This window comes from Sapajus apella, unplaced genomic scaffold (assembly GCF_009761245.1).
Source record: "Sapajus apella isolate SASKATOON/1434 unplaced genomic scaffold, GSC_monkey_1.0 scaffold23, whole genome shotgun sequence".
NCBI classification, from domain to species: domain Eukaryota; kingdom Metazoa; phylum Chordata; class Mammalia; order Primates; family Cebidae; genus Sapajus; species Sapajus apella.
Genome location: NW_022436963.1, coordinates 8,751,103 through 8,766,258, shown reverse-complemented (window position 1 = coordinate 8,766,258; position 15,156 = coordinate 8,751,103). Strand labels below are relative to the sequence as shown.

At 36.4% G+C, this 15,156-nt stretch overlaps 1 protein-coding gene across 10 annotated transcripts in view; it reads left to right on the top strand.

Moving 5' to 3' along the window:
• Positions 1 to 15,156, top strand: part of DNAH12 (dynein axonemal heavy chain 12) — a 245,766-nt gene that overhangs the window by 155,453 nt on the left and 75,157 nt on the right. For 9 of the 10 annotated variants that reach the window (XR_004272357.1, XM_032289540.1, XM_032289541.1 and 6 more), the window contains 5 exons: positions 1,553 to 1,642; positions 2,863 to 3,003; positions 4,906 to 5,147; positions 6,501 to 6,648; positions 6,938 to 7,083. Coding sequence is in view for 8 of the 10 variants with exons in the window: in XM_032289540.1 (XP_032145431.1) it covers positions 1,553 to 1,642; positions 2,863 to 3,003; positions 4,906 to 5,147; positions 6,501 to 6,648; positions 6,938 to 7,083 (767 nt within the window). In the remaining 2 variants the exon portion in view is untranslated. The remainder of the gene's footprint in view (positions 1 to 1,552; positions 1,643 to 2,862; positions 3,004 to 4,905; positions 5,148 to 6,500; positions 6,649 to 6,937; positions 7,084 to 15,156) is intronic. The other variant, XR_004272358.1, reaches the window with a different exon arrangement.

Sequence of the window (15,156 nt, the reverse complement as noted above, 5' to 3'; positions counted from 1 at the left end):
CTTTTCCAACTAAGATTCTTTCTGGGTATTCAAAAAAATCTGTGAGCTAAGCAATATAGTGAAATTGCTAAAAGCATGTGCTCTGGAGTTAGAATGTCTGTATGCAGAAATCACGACCCCACTAGTGGTGTGACCTTTGTCAAGGAATTTAACCTGTGTGGGATTACATTAAAAAGAGGGTACTCAAAATATCTACCTCATAAAGCTAATGTGAGGATTAGATTAGTTAGTATATGTGAAGTTCTTAGGTATAAAGTCTCACAAACAGTGCACAATAAAAGTTAGCTGTTATTATTACTATTATTATTCAATGATATATCCCTTAAGGAAGGCATAGTATCCATTCTAAACTGAATTTACAGACTTATTTCCTTTTCAGGTTTTTGTAATACCTGAGTTTAAATTTCTGAATTAAAGAATTGGAATTTTTGTGGGGCAGGGCATTGAGATAATAAAATAAATCGGCTCTTATTAAGTTATTCTCATTTACAACACACATACACACACACTCTCTCTCTCTCTCTCTCTCTGTCTCTCTCTCACACACACACACACACACACACACACTCTCTCTCTCTCTCTCTCTCTCTCCCTCTCTCCCTCTCTCTCCCTCTCTCTCCCTCTCTCTCCCTCTCTCTCCCTCTCTCCCTCTCTCTCCCTCCCTGCATCCTTCCCTCCCGCCCTCCTTATCAGACTTCTGGAAGTAGAAAAAATAAATTTTGTCTGGATATTTAAACTCTTTTGCCAGCATAAGCAGCATGCGCTTTTACTCTGTGGTTGGCAGAGCAATGCGTAATCTTTGGCCTTCTGATTTCTTCTTTAATTTCACTTGGAGAGCCCAGGTAAGTGAGGAGTTTGTCTTTAAGGAAAAGTTTGCTAGTTTCTTACTTGAAAGAATCAAAGGATAAAGGAAAATAAATTTTGAAGTAATAAAAAGTTACTTATATGAAATTGTGATGGTGTTTATGCAAGTTGCTTAAGTTTTCAAAAGAAATAATCACATTTTTCCTTTCAGTGTTTACTTTTTTAAAACAAATTCAATCTATAAATGCATTTCCATTATTTAAAAATATTTTATGCTTAACATGTTCTTGGGGAAAGTAGTCTTAATTTCCAAGAAAATGTAAATTGATATTTTAAAATATGATTCAGCTAGGCATGGTGGCTCACACCTTTAATCCCAGCACTTTGGGAAGCTGAGGCAGGTAGACCACTTGAGGTCAGGAGTTGGAGACCAGCCTGGCCAACATGGTGAAACCCCATATCTACTAAAAATACAATAAGTTAGCCGGGTGTGGTGGCAGACGCCTGTAGTCCCAGCTCCTTGGCAGGCTGAAATAGGAGAATCACTTGAACTCAGGAGACAGTGAGCTGAGACTGTGCCACTGCACCCAGCCTGGGTGACAGAACAAGACTCCATCTCAAAAAAAAAAAAGACAAAAGTATATGATTAGTTTATCTAGGTAATGTCTCTTAAACTTCAAGAAGAAAAATTTTACATCTGACGTCTTCAATTTCAAATTTAACAAATTTTCATAAATTTTATTTGTAGATATTAGATTACTGGGCACCAAGCAAAAAACTGCTGGGAGATATGAATTTTTTAAGAGATTTGAAAGAATATGACAAGGACAACATTCCAGTGAGTTGCATTGGGTTTTTTTCTATAAATGTGATTTGGCTAAGGTATATAAGAGCTTTGATATTATGCAATAGTTTACAACACATATAGAAATAGTTCATTTTAGGATTAAGATAATAAAGAGATACTACATTTATTAATGATACTATGAATTCCCATAATGTTTAAAGCCATTCCTCTTTCAGATAATTAAAAAATTATTTAATAAGTTACTCTTTTAGTGTATTATTGACTTGAAAGAGTTCTCTAAGTATCTTCTTATAATAGTTTATTTCTTAAAATCTGATGAACAAATTTATGTAAGATTTAAAAAGTATAGCACATTCTTTTCTATCCAAATTGTTATTTGTTAATGTTTAATTGTTCTTTTCCCGTTTCCATTTGTTCTTTCATCTTATATCTTTTTTTTTTTTTTTTTTGAGATGGAGTCTTGCTCTGTTGCCAGGCTGGAGTGCAGTGGCATGATCTCTGCTCACCACAGCCTTCCTCTCCAGGGTTCAAGCAACTCCTCTGCCTCAGCCTCCTGAGTAGCTGGAACTACAGGAGTCCGCCAGCACCCCCGGCTAATTTTTTGTATTTGAGTAGAGACAGGGTTTCACCATGGTGGCCACAATGGTCTGGATCTCCTGACCTCATGATCCGCCCACCTCAGCCTCCCAGAGTGCTGGGATTCCAGGCGTGAACCACTGTACCTGGCCTTTTTTTTTTTTTTTCAGATGAAGTCTCGCTCTGTCGCCCAGGCCGGAGTGCAGCGTCCATCTCTCGGATTCAATTGATTCTCCTGCCTCAGCCTCTTGAGTAGCTGAGATTACAGGCACCTGCCACTATGCCCAGCTAATTTTTATATTTTTAGTAGAGATGGAGTTTCACCCTGTTGACCAGGCTGGTCTCAAACTTCTGGTCTCAAATGATCCACCAGCACTGGCCTCCCAAAGTGTTGGGATTACAGGCGTGAGCCACAGCACCCGGCCTAAACTTAGAAGTCTTTTGATATTTTTGGAAGAAACATTTTGCTCCGGTATCTGTAATAAATTTGCATATTTTGCTCACAAATGTGACGTATTTCTGCTGCAATTATACTTATTATCTCAAAATACTTATTTTGGCTTTTAAAGCCAACATCATTTTTATACAAATGTTTTTATTGTATATGAGTTTTTTCCATCTGATGATTATGTGATCTATATTGAAATTTTAAAATTTTAATCTTTGTTATATAGGTGACTGTTATGCAGAAGATTCGTAGTGAATACTTAACGAACCCTGAATTTGATCCCCCTAAGGTTGCTAAAGCTTCTTCTGCAGCTGAGGGTCTGTGTAAGTGGATCATGGCAATGGAAGTGTACGACAGAGTTGCAAAGGTATTTTGAAGATTAGCACATCAGTTTTCTACTAAGATATTCTCAGGAATTAAAATCTGTGCCTATATTTACTAGTTAAGAAGTTTTTCAGACTGACCACAGAGAATTTGTCCTGTGGTAGCATATCATCATATATTGATTGCATACCTAGTAGACAAAAATATTACTTGTGCATCACATAACCTGTTTGGGGTGCTGTGGGTGGTGGTGATGAAGGAGCAGGGATGATGAGTAGAATTAATCAGACTTACTAGCTTTAGGATGCAGGACAAAGGGGAATTAAGGTTTGATGAGGCAGAAGCAAAGCAAAATCTAAAACATTAAAGGGCAAGTGCCAGATTAAAAAGTTGATTCAAAGGATCAGAAATAGGGGATCCAGTAGAGTTAAGAGGAAGAGCATGGTTAGATCCCTTGAAACAATAACATGCATTGATATAGAACCTTTCATGGAATACCCACGGGTCCAAGTTTCTGGGAGAGCAGAGAATAGTTAGGAGCATTTTGGAAATTTGGCTAGCAAAGGACCAGGGCAACAAAGGCTTTGCCCTCGTAGCTTGCAGAATTCTGCCCAGGGAATAAAGAAATATAAATAACAAGGTAGATGAAAAAGTGGTAGCATGTATTTAAAACAAGCTCAGAAGATAGAATAAATGATCAAGCTGTAATAATGGGGAAGGTCTTCCTAAATGTCCTAAATGATATATGTACATGTACCTATAGAGGGGTAGAGACTTCGTTAGACTCAAGGGAGCAGACCTTAATAAACCTGTTAAATAAATAAAATTAATTTTTTTTAGGATGTCCTTCCATTAAACATCTTTTCCCTTCATATAGTAGTCTGATGGTAGCTCAGCTTATTTCCATGTGTTCCATGGGATGTGTAGAATCTTGTGGAACCTTTTTACAAAGCAGAGAAAACAAGGCACTTAGGCTTTTTCCTGCCTTCCCACTCGACACCTCCACACTGCCATTTTTATCTGATACAAGCTGCCCCATGTTGATACAGAAGCATGGAAGGGAAATACGCCCAATGTCTTCTTTGAAGCCAGAAGTAGAAAAGGGGGCTTCCTGCTTGCTAGCCACTTAATTAACATGTTTTCTTTTGTGATTTCAATGCAGAGGACAGAAAGCAGGGCATTTTGTGTCTGATATGCTGCTCTCTTTCTCATCCCTCCTTACCTTCAGCTTCATTCATGGCAATTTGCCAGAATGGTTAGGTCTATCTGCTTTCTAACAGGCACAGACTCTCTCTGGTCATCTTCTACATTCTTTGTACCAAGAGCTTGGAGGATGCTCAGTGATCCAGATGGCTAAACTGCATTCTTGATAGGCTGATGAGCATAACAAAACAACTTGAGGAAATCCCTTTTCTTGCAGTCAATGTGGCTTTTCAGTATTTGTTGAGGAAAATGCACTTTTGGTTAGTGAAACTGAGCATCAGGGTTTTCTTCCTTTATATTTCCACCATCACAGCTGTAATCCTGGTGAGGCAAATGTAAGCCTCAGTCTGGGAAGAAAATCACAAGCTTGGACAGGGGAAAAAAAAAAAAACCCAAACATATACATGTATTTAAACAAACACTTATTATTTCATGTTACATGTTTTTCTCTGTTATTTGACAGCAGTTGAGTGACACCTACTCATTATTTTGAGACATCTTGTGACATTTTTGCTACATACTTTGACATTTTGTTAGCCCAGAATAAATTACCTGTTTTATAGGTGACAATTTGCTAGTCTAGATATATATTTTATTTTGCATGTAAAAACAGAAGATTTAAGGCAAAATGTTTATGTAATTTATTATGCATTTCTAATCCATAATATCTATGAAGGAGGAATTATATAGATGCCAATTTTACATAGTTTACATCATATCTGCATATATTGTTCCCAAAAAGGTAGTGGCTCCTAAGAAAGCTCGCTTATCAGAAGCTCAGAAGTCTTTAGCCGAGACAATGGAGCTTTTGAATCAGAAAAGAGCAGAATTGGCAGAAGTAGAACATCATTTGGAAAATTTACAAATGACATTTCTTGAGAAAACAGAGGAAAAGGCTGCTTTAGAAGACCAGGTGGAACTCTGTGCTAAGAAACTTGAAAGAGCCTCACAATTAATTGGAGGACTGGGTGGAGAAAAATCAAGGTCAGATTTCTATTTGTTTTAACAAGATTTAAGAATGTCAGCCTTGAATATGTGACCTTGTTTGGATATTTATTGTGATTACTGAGTTTATAATGGCTGGTTGAGAATGTGGGACATTCTGGAAGACACCTGGCCAGGCTTTTCCAAACAAGGATATCAGTGTTGAGAATGGTGTTTGAAAAATGCTTTCAAATTTTTTTTTTTTTTTTTTTTTTTTTAAAACAAGGCAAATACTGTAAGGCAAATGGTAACAATGTCTTAAAGTGGTGAGTATGTATTTGTTTGTTTTACAATTCTTTCTAATTTTATGTATGTTCAAAATTTTTTGTAACAAAATGTTTGGAGGGAGTATTGAATGCCTGATTCAATGGTTAAATTTTATGTTAAAGAAGATATAACTGGCTTGATCTAACAACACCAGTAAGCTTTATTGTAATGTATTTACTGGATTTGACAGCCAGCTATTTCATTTATTCTATTTGTTGAATGAATAGCATGATAAGGTAATAATATGTCTTTGACAAGACTTTGCAATACATATTAGATAGTTTGGGAATACACTTTTATTATTGTATGGGCTTTATTAAATGGAAAAAATATCAATCTTAGTCATAGCATGTCAGTTTTTTTTTTTTTTTTTTAGACAGGAATCTTGCTCTTGTCTCCCAGGCTGGGGTGCAATGGCATGTTCTCGGCTCACTGCAACCTCTGCCTCCCAGGTGCAAGAGATTCTCCTGCCTCAGTCTCCTGAGCAGCTGGAATTACAGGCGCCTGCAACCACCCCTGGCTAATTTTTGTATTTTTAGTAGAGATGGAGTTTCACCATGTTGGCCAGCCTGGTCCTGAACTCCTGACCTTATGATCTGCCTGCCTTGGTCTCCCAAAGTGCTGCGATTACAGGCATGAGCCACCACGCCTGGCCATGTGTCAGCTTCTATACAGCTTAAATGTAATTTTTGGTAATGAATTACACATGTTCCTATGTTTTACAGTCTAACAATAAATACTGAAACAAGTAGCACAGCCACTAGACCAAATCATCTGAGAGAAAATTCTTAGGCAAAATGTTGGTGGGTTTTTTTTGTTTTTGTTTTTGCCTTTTCTGAAGGGCCAAGTCCTGTAAGAAATGCTTATTATTCTAATAATGAAAGGAAGATTGTCATTCACATAATATAGATACATGTTATAGCATGTAAGAGCTAGAAGGGTTCCAACTTCGTTTTACAGATAAGCAGGTGCCCAACATTTTATAGCTTTTTGTTACAGAATTGGACTGGAAACCTTTGCCCTTTTGATTACTGTCTCTCATCATTCTCTGCTGTAAATCTGTTTTGCCTTTGGTTCATGGCACAGATGGGCTCAAGCTGCAGATGACCTTCAGATAACATATGAAAATTTAATTGGCGATGTCTTAGTATCAGCGGGAGTAATAGCCTACCTTGGTGCTTTCACTTCTGGCTTTCGACAAACATGTACAAAAGATTGGAGCATGTTGTGCAAGGTAGTGGTTTTATATTTTGTAAATCTTGTTTTAGAACATCCAAAGTACGTTTGGGATATTTTTTGGAAAGGATGATAATGAGGACAGAAAAGAGATCACTGAAAACATGGGGTCTTTCTTTTTTTGCTTCTTGTTTCATCAGTAAAATACTTCCACAGTTCAACTTTTATTTTTTTATGTTCCTTACAGTTATTAAATAATACCTAGTGACAATTAAACTGATATTTTAATTTACAAATATTATAGTTAACAAGATGAAAGATAACAGATTTTTGTTTATTTCTTACAGAAGAAAAAAATCCCATGTTCAGAGGAGTTCTTGTTGAGTAAAACCCTGGGTGATCCCGTAAAAATTAGAGCTTGGAATATTGCTGGATTACCAACAGATACATTTTCCGTAGATAACGGAGTGATCGTTAACAACTCTAGGCGTTGGTAAGAAATAGAAAATATTTGTTTTCTCCATTGTTTTATTTGAAAGTTTTCAAACATATGGAAAAGCTGAAAGAACTTTATCATAAGTACCAATGTAACTACCACCTCTGAGAATCTGCAATTAACATTTTAATATTCTTGCTGCTTTATCATGTACCTATCCTTCCCTCTATTGCTCCATCAACCCATCTTTTAAAATGCATTTCCATGTAAATTGCAGACATGGATATACTTCCTTCCAAATACTTCAGCATGGATATCATCAACTAAAGTTCAATACTTGCTTATGTTTTATTCTTTTGAGGTAAAATTTTACATACATGAAATACATAAAACCTAAATATACCATTCAGTGAGTTCTAACAAAGATATATACTGGTGCAACCCAAATCTCTATCAAGATACAAAACATGATTACCACCAGGAAGTTTCCTTACGTTCCATTCCAATAAATCCCCACCCTCCTCCCACCCCAGGAAATCATTGTTCTGATTATTTCCCACCGTTGGTTATTTTTGTATGGATTAGTTCTAGAATTTCATATAAGGAGTCATAATGTGTATGTTCTTCTTTTTGGCATATTTTTTTTCTGAGATTTATCCATGTTATTGCACGCATTGGTAATCTGTTCCTGTTTTTTGTTGCTGAGTTCCATTTTATGAATTCTCCTATTGATGGACATGCGGGCAATTTCTAGTTTCTAGCTATACAATGTACATATTTTAGCTAGGTATTGCTACCGGTCTTCAAGATACTGTAACTTGATAATTTACGCAATTTCATGGATACCTTTTTTAGTTGCTATCATGGTTAGTCTGACAACTACAAAAACTTTTCAAATGGCCTTTATTGTTATCCTTTTATTTATATAACTTTGAAAAACCTGGAAAATTACTTTCCTTTGAGAAATAGTTTTCTATAATGGTTATATAGTGGTGCTGTCATCTAATTTTAAAAGTCATTTCATGGGACTGTATCTCAAATATACTATGATGGATACTTCAGAGATCTTAGATTCATCAGGTACTATTCTAAGTGCCCTACGTCTTCACAACATCCTATGAGTTAGGTATTATTATTCTCCCATTTTATAGATGAGGAAACTGAGGCCCAGAATATTTAGTAATTTTAAATTAGTAAAGATAACTTAGCAAATAAATGATAGAGTCAGAATTTGAATCCAGACAATCTAACTTTTAAACCCCTACTCTTAATTATTATGCTAGAGTGATTTGAGGAATAGGATATCACACTCATTGCCTTTAAAATCACAATGGAAATTTCAGTCTTTTTTTTAGATGAGAGTAATTAAAGATATAAGGAAATCTAACATCCTGAAAGTTTGAGTTATTGTTTGTTTTATATTCTTTGCACATTCTTCTAAAAACTTCAAAACAACTCTCATTTATGTTGATAGTATTGTTTTAATAAAATAAGAATATATATAATCATATATTATGTTTGCACTCAGAACTTTACTTGAGAGCAAACTTAGGTTGAAACTTGTAAGCAATAAGCAAAATTTAATATAATCTGTAAAAGAATATATTTTAGTTGTTAAAAAATGTGCTCTGTGGTAGAGCAGGGATCATTCTGTTTAACAGAATATTGGACCCTTGACTGTTAATTCTGTTTTAGAACCCATGTGTTTGGGCGATCATTCAGATTTTTAAAATTGCAGTTTAGAAAATGTTGTGCTCTGTGGTAGAGGAGGGATCATTCTGTTTAATAGAATATTAGACTCTTGACTCTGTTAATTCTGTTTTAGAACTCATTTCCATGTGTTGGGTGATCATTCCGATTTTTTAAATTGCAGTTTAGACAATGTTATTGTGGGCCAGGCATAGTCGCTCACACCTGTAATCCCAGCACTTTGGAAGGCCAAGGGAGGCGGATCACCTGAGGTCAGAAGTTCGAGACCTGCCTGGCCAGCATAGTGAAACCCTGTCTCTACTAAAAATACAAAAAAGTAGCTGGGCATGGTGGCAGGCACCTATAGTCTCAGCTACTTGGGAGGCTGAGGTTGGAGAATCACTTGAACCTGGAAGACAGAGGTTACAGTGAGCCGAGATCATGCCACTGTACTCCAGCCTGGGCAACAAGAGCAAAACTCCATCTCAAAAAAAAAAAAAAAAAAGAAAACAAAACAAAAAGAAAGAAAATGCTGTTGTGTTACCTATAAGCCCTAATTGGTATTCAGGGAAACTAGAAGCTTTGGGGTAGTATATAATTTAAAGAAAACAACCTGTTATTTCTGTCAGAAAGCTGACTTTTAATAAAGTGACATTCCAATGAAATTACCCTTTCTACCTATTATTTTTGGACTAGCTGGTCAACAGGGCATGCCCTGGGTAAATTTTGAAGGATGAGTCTCCATCCTTATAACCAAGACTCCACTTCTTGCTAGTTGGGCCCAGGATAATAATCTACGATTTCATTATTTGGTTACTCACTTAAACTGTATTAAGGGACTCTCAGAGAAAACATGGGCCACCTGGCCTCTGGAAGGTAAAAATAAGAAACCATTAGTACTGATGGCAATTCTCATCCATATTTTCTTTCTCACATGCACATTCTTGCTCTATCTCAGTAGAACTTATCTTCTGTGTTATTCTCTGTACAGCTGCTTCATTAGTACATCTCTGAAGGTATGTTAGCTCTATTCAACTGTTCACATGGTCATTCGCTAAGGAAGCCTTGATTCCTGAGTTCAAAAAAACACATCAATTGGCCAGGTGCAGTGGCCTACGCCTGTAATCCCAGCACTTTGGGAGGCTGAGGTGGGTGGATCGCAGGGTCAGGAGTTTGAGACCAGCCTGTCCAATATGGTGAAACCCTGTCTTTACTAAAAATACAAAAAAATTAGCCAGACATGGTGGCAAGTGCCTGTAGTCCCAGGTACTCTGAAGGCTGAGGCAGGAGAATTACTTGAACCCGGGAGTTGGAGGTTGCAGTGAGCCAAGATTGCACCACTGTCCTCCAGGCTAGGGGACAGAGTGAGACTCTGTCACGAACAAACAAGCAAAAAACCCCACATCAGTTGAGTAATATAGATTAACTCTAACCGTTGAGCCCAAATTCTAATTCCTGTGAAGAACATCTGATTGGTCTAGCTTGGAACAAATATTCACCTTAGGTCTAGTAACTTATAGCTGGGAGGGCCAAGCCAGAGTAACACACATAGCATTAAAGGCCAGGAATGTAGTTCTCAGAAAGAGTCATGACCTGGTAATGCAGTGTACTTTTTACAGTTAGGACTCTGGTGTTTGCTTCCTTCTTTTTGCATTTTTGGACATGATGAAAGATAATTTTATTTATTTGTATAATGATGGCCATTTACTCCAGCACTATTTGTTGAGTTATCCATTATTACCTCAATGATTTGTAATGCTTTGTCCCTTTAGTCTTTCTGTCAGTGAAGACTTGTGAATTGATCTTAAAATGATTTCATTTTTCTTTCTACTTTTAATCACAGTCATTTGATCATTTACGTTTAATGGAATTATTGACGCATATAGATTTAAATCTACCATCTTGTTCTTTTCTATTTGCCTCCTTTGTTCTTTGTCCTTTTTTTTTTTCCTAGTTGGATTTGGATTAATTGAATTTTTTTTTATTTCATTTTATGTTCACTATTGGCTTATTGGTTAAACACTCCCTATTTTCAGTGTTTGTGCTAGTGTTCATGGTATCATCCATCTCTAGTTTATTACTGAATATCTTCAAATAATTTTATTATATAGTGTAAGAATCTTTCAAAAGTACAATTCTACCCTCTCTCTCGTGCTCTTATATATTTCACTTCATATGCCATAAATCTATAATACATTGTTTTTATTTTTACTTTAGATGATAATTTATATTTTAGAGTGATTAAATATAAGAAAAAAGTCTTTTATGTTTACTTTCGTCTTTTTCCCATTTTGGGACCTCTTTGTTTCTTTATGTTTCTGTTTGGTTTGACATTTCTTTTGCCTGAAGAATGTCCCTTAACACTTCATGTGAACAGGTCTATTAACAGCAAATTCACTCAGCTTTTTTCTTTTTTTGGTCTGAAAAAAAAATTTTTTTAAAAATTGATATGTAATAGTTGTACATATTTCAGGGATATGTGTGATATTTTAATATATTCATTCCATGTACAGTGATCAAATCAGGATAATGGGGTATTCACTTTAAACATTTATATTTTCTTGTAATCCAATTCTTCTAGCAGTTTTTAACTATATAATAAACTATTTTTCATTACAGTTACCTACTGTACTATCAAATGCTAGATCTTATGCCTTCTACTTAACTATATTTCTGTATCCATTAACCAACCCTGAAAAAATCTTTATTTCTTCTTCATTTTGAAAGATTTTTTTTTTCTTTGCTGAGCTTATAATTCTGGATTGACAGTTGTTTTTTGCTTTTGTTTTGGAGCTTTTTTTTTTTTTTTTTGTCTTTTGAGATGTCACTTAATTGCTTCTGACCTACATAGTCTGATGAGAAGTCTACTCTAAGTCTCACTTTAAAAGTTCTTCTTTATGTAATGTGTCTTTTTTTCCTCTGGAAATTTTCCAGTTATTCTGTCTTTAGTTTTCAGCAGTTTGATGTGTCCAGGTGTGTTTGCACGTGTGTGTGTGTGTGTGTGTGTGTGTGTGTGTGTGTTTTGAGATGGGGTCTCACTTTGCCCCTAGGCTGGAGAGTAGTAGTGCAATCATGGCCCACTACAGCCTTCACCTCCTGGGCTCAGACAGTCCCCCTGCCTCAGCCTCCTGATATAGCTGGAACTGCAGGCATCCATAGTGTTCCCACCTCCCATCATTTGGAACAGCTTTGCTGATAAACAATTTATGTACCATAAAATTTACCCTTTTAAATTGTACAATTCGGTGATTTTTAGTATGAAATGCTATGCTTAAGAAATACCAATACATTTTAAAAGTCATTTACCATTAATAGCCTAAAATCAAAGAACAAGACATTTTGTAAGAAATGAATACTGTGAGTATATGTTAAAATGTTTTTTTTTTTGTTTTTGTTTTGTTTTGTTTTTTTGAGATGGAGTTTCGCTCTTGTTACCCAGGCTGGAGTGCAATGGCACGATCTCGGCTCACCGCAACCTCCACCTCCTGGGTTCAGGCAATTCTCCTGCCCCAGCCTCCTGAGTCGCTGGGATTACAGGCACGCGCCACCATGCCCAGCTAATTTTTTGTAGTTTTAGTAGAGACGGGGTTTCACCATGTTGACCAGGATGGTCTTGATCTCTTGACCTCGTGATCCACCCGCCTCGGCCTCCCAAAGTGCTGGGATTACAAGCTTGAGCCACCGCGCCCGGCCTAAAATGTTAAAAGAATACATTTCATTAAAAATTTTCTGATCTGTGATATTTATATATGTTATATTTTCCAAGAATAAAAGAGACAACTTCAGTTAGGGAACCACTGGAGTGGCAGTAGGGGTAAACTTTCTAATGTACTTTCAGCTGCAATGCGTGTTTTGCCTTTACTTCTTCCAGGATTCTTGGGAGTATTACTGGCCACAAACATGTTAATTTTCCAGCCTGGAGTTTCCTCAGTCATGTAGATAGTATAAGTTTATACCCTAAACCTGTATGAGATATAGACCCACAGCTATACATTCACATTTTCAGGGGATACTTTTTTCTAGCCAGATATGAGATAGGAATCAAAACATTTCCTTCTTATCTCTTTATGCATAGGGTTGAAATTTTTCTATCGGTGACTTCACTAGGCCTTTTGTGAGTTTCAGCTTTATGCAAAGGTCTCAGTTCCTTTATGCAAAGGTCTCAGTTCTTCCCACATATGGACCCAGTGAGCCTCTAGGTTATCAGACTGACACTCTACCCAAGTCCAGCTGTCAGTTTAGCTCACACACTTACTGTTTTGGATTTTAGTTTTATCTGTTTTGGCACCTGTGTTTTTTCTGTATGTATGTCTTAGATATGTGTGAATATACGTATGTGTCTTTTAAATGCATGCTTCAATTAACCCGTGCGTTTAAAATAATGTCATATTTTATCCATCAGTACTAGGAGGAAGAAGGATTTTTAGCCAGTCATGCTGTTGGGACCATAGTTTATAATTAATCATTGTGCTTGCTCTTTATAATTTCCAACAGTTTGTCTGTTTATAATATTGTGCAGTGGCTGAGAGCAGTTCAGACCCTGGAGTCAGGGTATTTGGCTTCAAAATTTCCTCACTTTCTGTCCTGAGATTTTGGTAATGTATTTGACCTCTCAATACCTCAGTTTTCTCATCTGTAAACGAAAATAACTCTTAGCTCATAGAAATGTTGTGAGAAAGCACTTAGCATATAAGTGCTCGATAAATGTTTTTTATAATTATATTTGAATATCTCATTTTAATCTACATCTTAAATTCCGGTTTTGCTTTGTTTTAACCATGATGAAAATACTTACTGTGTCTCCTCTGTGGAGGTAGGAAGGAAAAAATAAAATGCAAAGTAGTGTGTTCTTTTTTAGTGTTTATACATTGCCTTGGCTACTTAACAGCAAAGCTTATTTTCTTCAAAATTACTACCTCTGTCCGAAGCATAGATAATGCTGCTTTCTTCAGACTGCTCAAAAATCTCAAATCAAGGCTAGTATTATTTTCACGCCTAGAGTAAGGCATACTTAGAATGCAAATACCATGGCCTGGCCTTATTTCTATGATGGACACAACAATCTAATTTTCCAGTATTCACATAAGGTTATATTAAATAGGAGTCAAATTTGTTTTGGAGTAGACAAGAATCTCTAATTATTGGATAACTAAGAACATTTAGGCATTACCAAGAACATTTATTAACATTAGAATGTTAATTTATAGGTGTTGTTAACATTTTACAAGGGAATGAACATACACTGTATTTTTCCAATAATAAGGACATGAAAGGAAGAAAATAATGTCTCTTTAAACAGGGGCTTGAAAGGTACTAAAAGCATCTACTAGTCTAATTACTAGGTAACTTGTATGAAAAAGTAACTTTCTTGTTTGCAGAATGCCCTTGCTTTCTTTGCTGTGGTAGGAAAAGTAGATTTTAAATACCGTCTGGACCTTTTTGTACTTTAAATAGGATTTGAGCACAATTAGAGCCAGGAAAGAAAACATCCAGTCAGCTAGTTTTGTCTCTGGGGAAAGAAAAAAACTAAAAGAACGCAGTTATCTGGGAATAAATTAAAGAGTTTATTCATAGGGAAGGGGGATTTTAGCTCTAGAAGCTGTTGGAATAAAAGAGAATGGGAAAGCTGAAGTGACACGGGACAAAAACTTCCTTTTCTGTGCTATATTTTCAAAAGAAAATTTAATGTACTGCACTGAATACAAGAGGAACCTAGGACAGTCAGGTCATCCATGAGGAAGAGGAAGGCACATCCTATTTTACACATCTGATTCATGAATCATATATTTTTGAACACAAAGTCTTTACTAACTCAGAAAAAGCTTCTTTTTTTTTTTGAGACGGTGTTTCGCTCTTGTTACCCAGGCTGGAGTGCAATGGCGCGATCTCGGCTCACCGCAACCTCCGCCTCCCGGGTTCAGGCAATTCTCCTGCCTCAGCCTCCTGAGTAGCTGGGATTACAGGCACACGCCACCATGCCCAGCTAATTTTTTATATTTTTAGTAGAGACGGGGTTTCACCATGTTGACCAGGATGGTCTCGATCTCTTGACCTCGTGATCCACCCACCTCGGCCTCCCAAAGTGCTGGGATTACAGGCGTGAGCCACCGCGCCCGGCTCAGAAAAAGCTTCTAAATAGATCTCAAATATACACCACCCCTAAACTTGGACACAGTTTGTAATTCTACCCATAATCTGAGGAAATCCCTTATGCTAGTGGATCTCTTGTTTTAAATTATTATCAAATATTTTATAGTATTATTTTCATATTATGTTAACAGATGTCATGTGCTGACATGTCAAGTTACCATGAAGACAGTATATTATGTTGGGAAGAACAGAGCTCACAGATTCACAAGGTTCTACTACTTCGAACACTGAACTAGTTGAACCTTGGGCAGAGTACTTCCTGAGACCGAATTTCTTCATTTGAAAAATAAA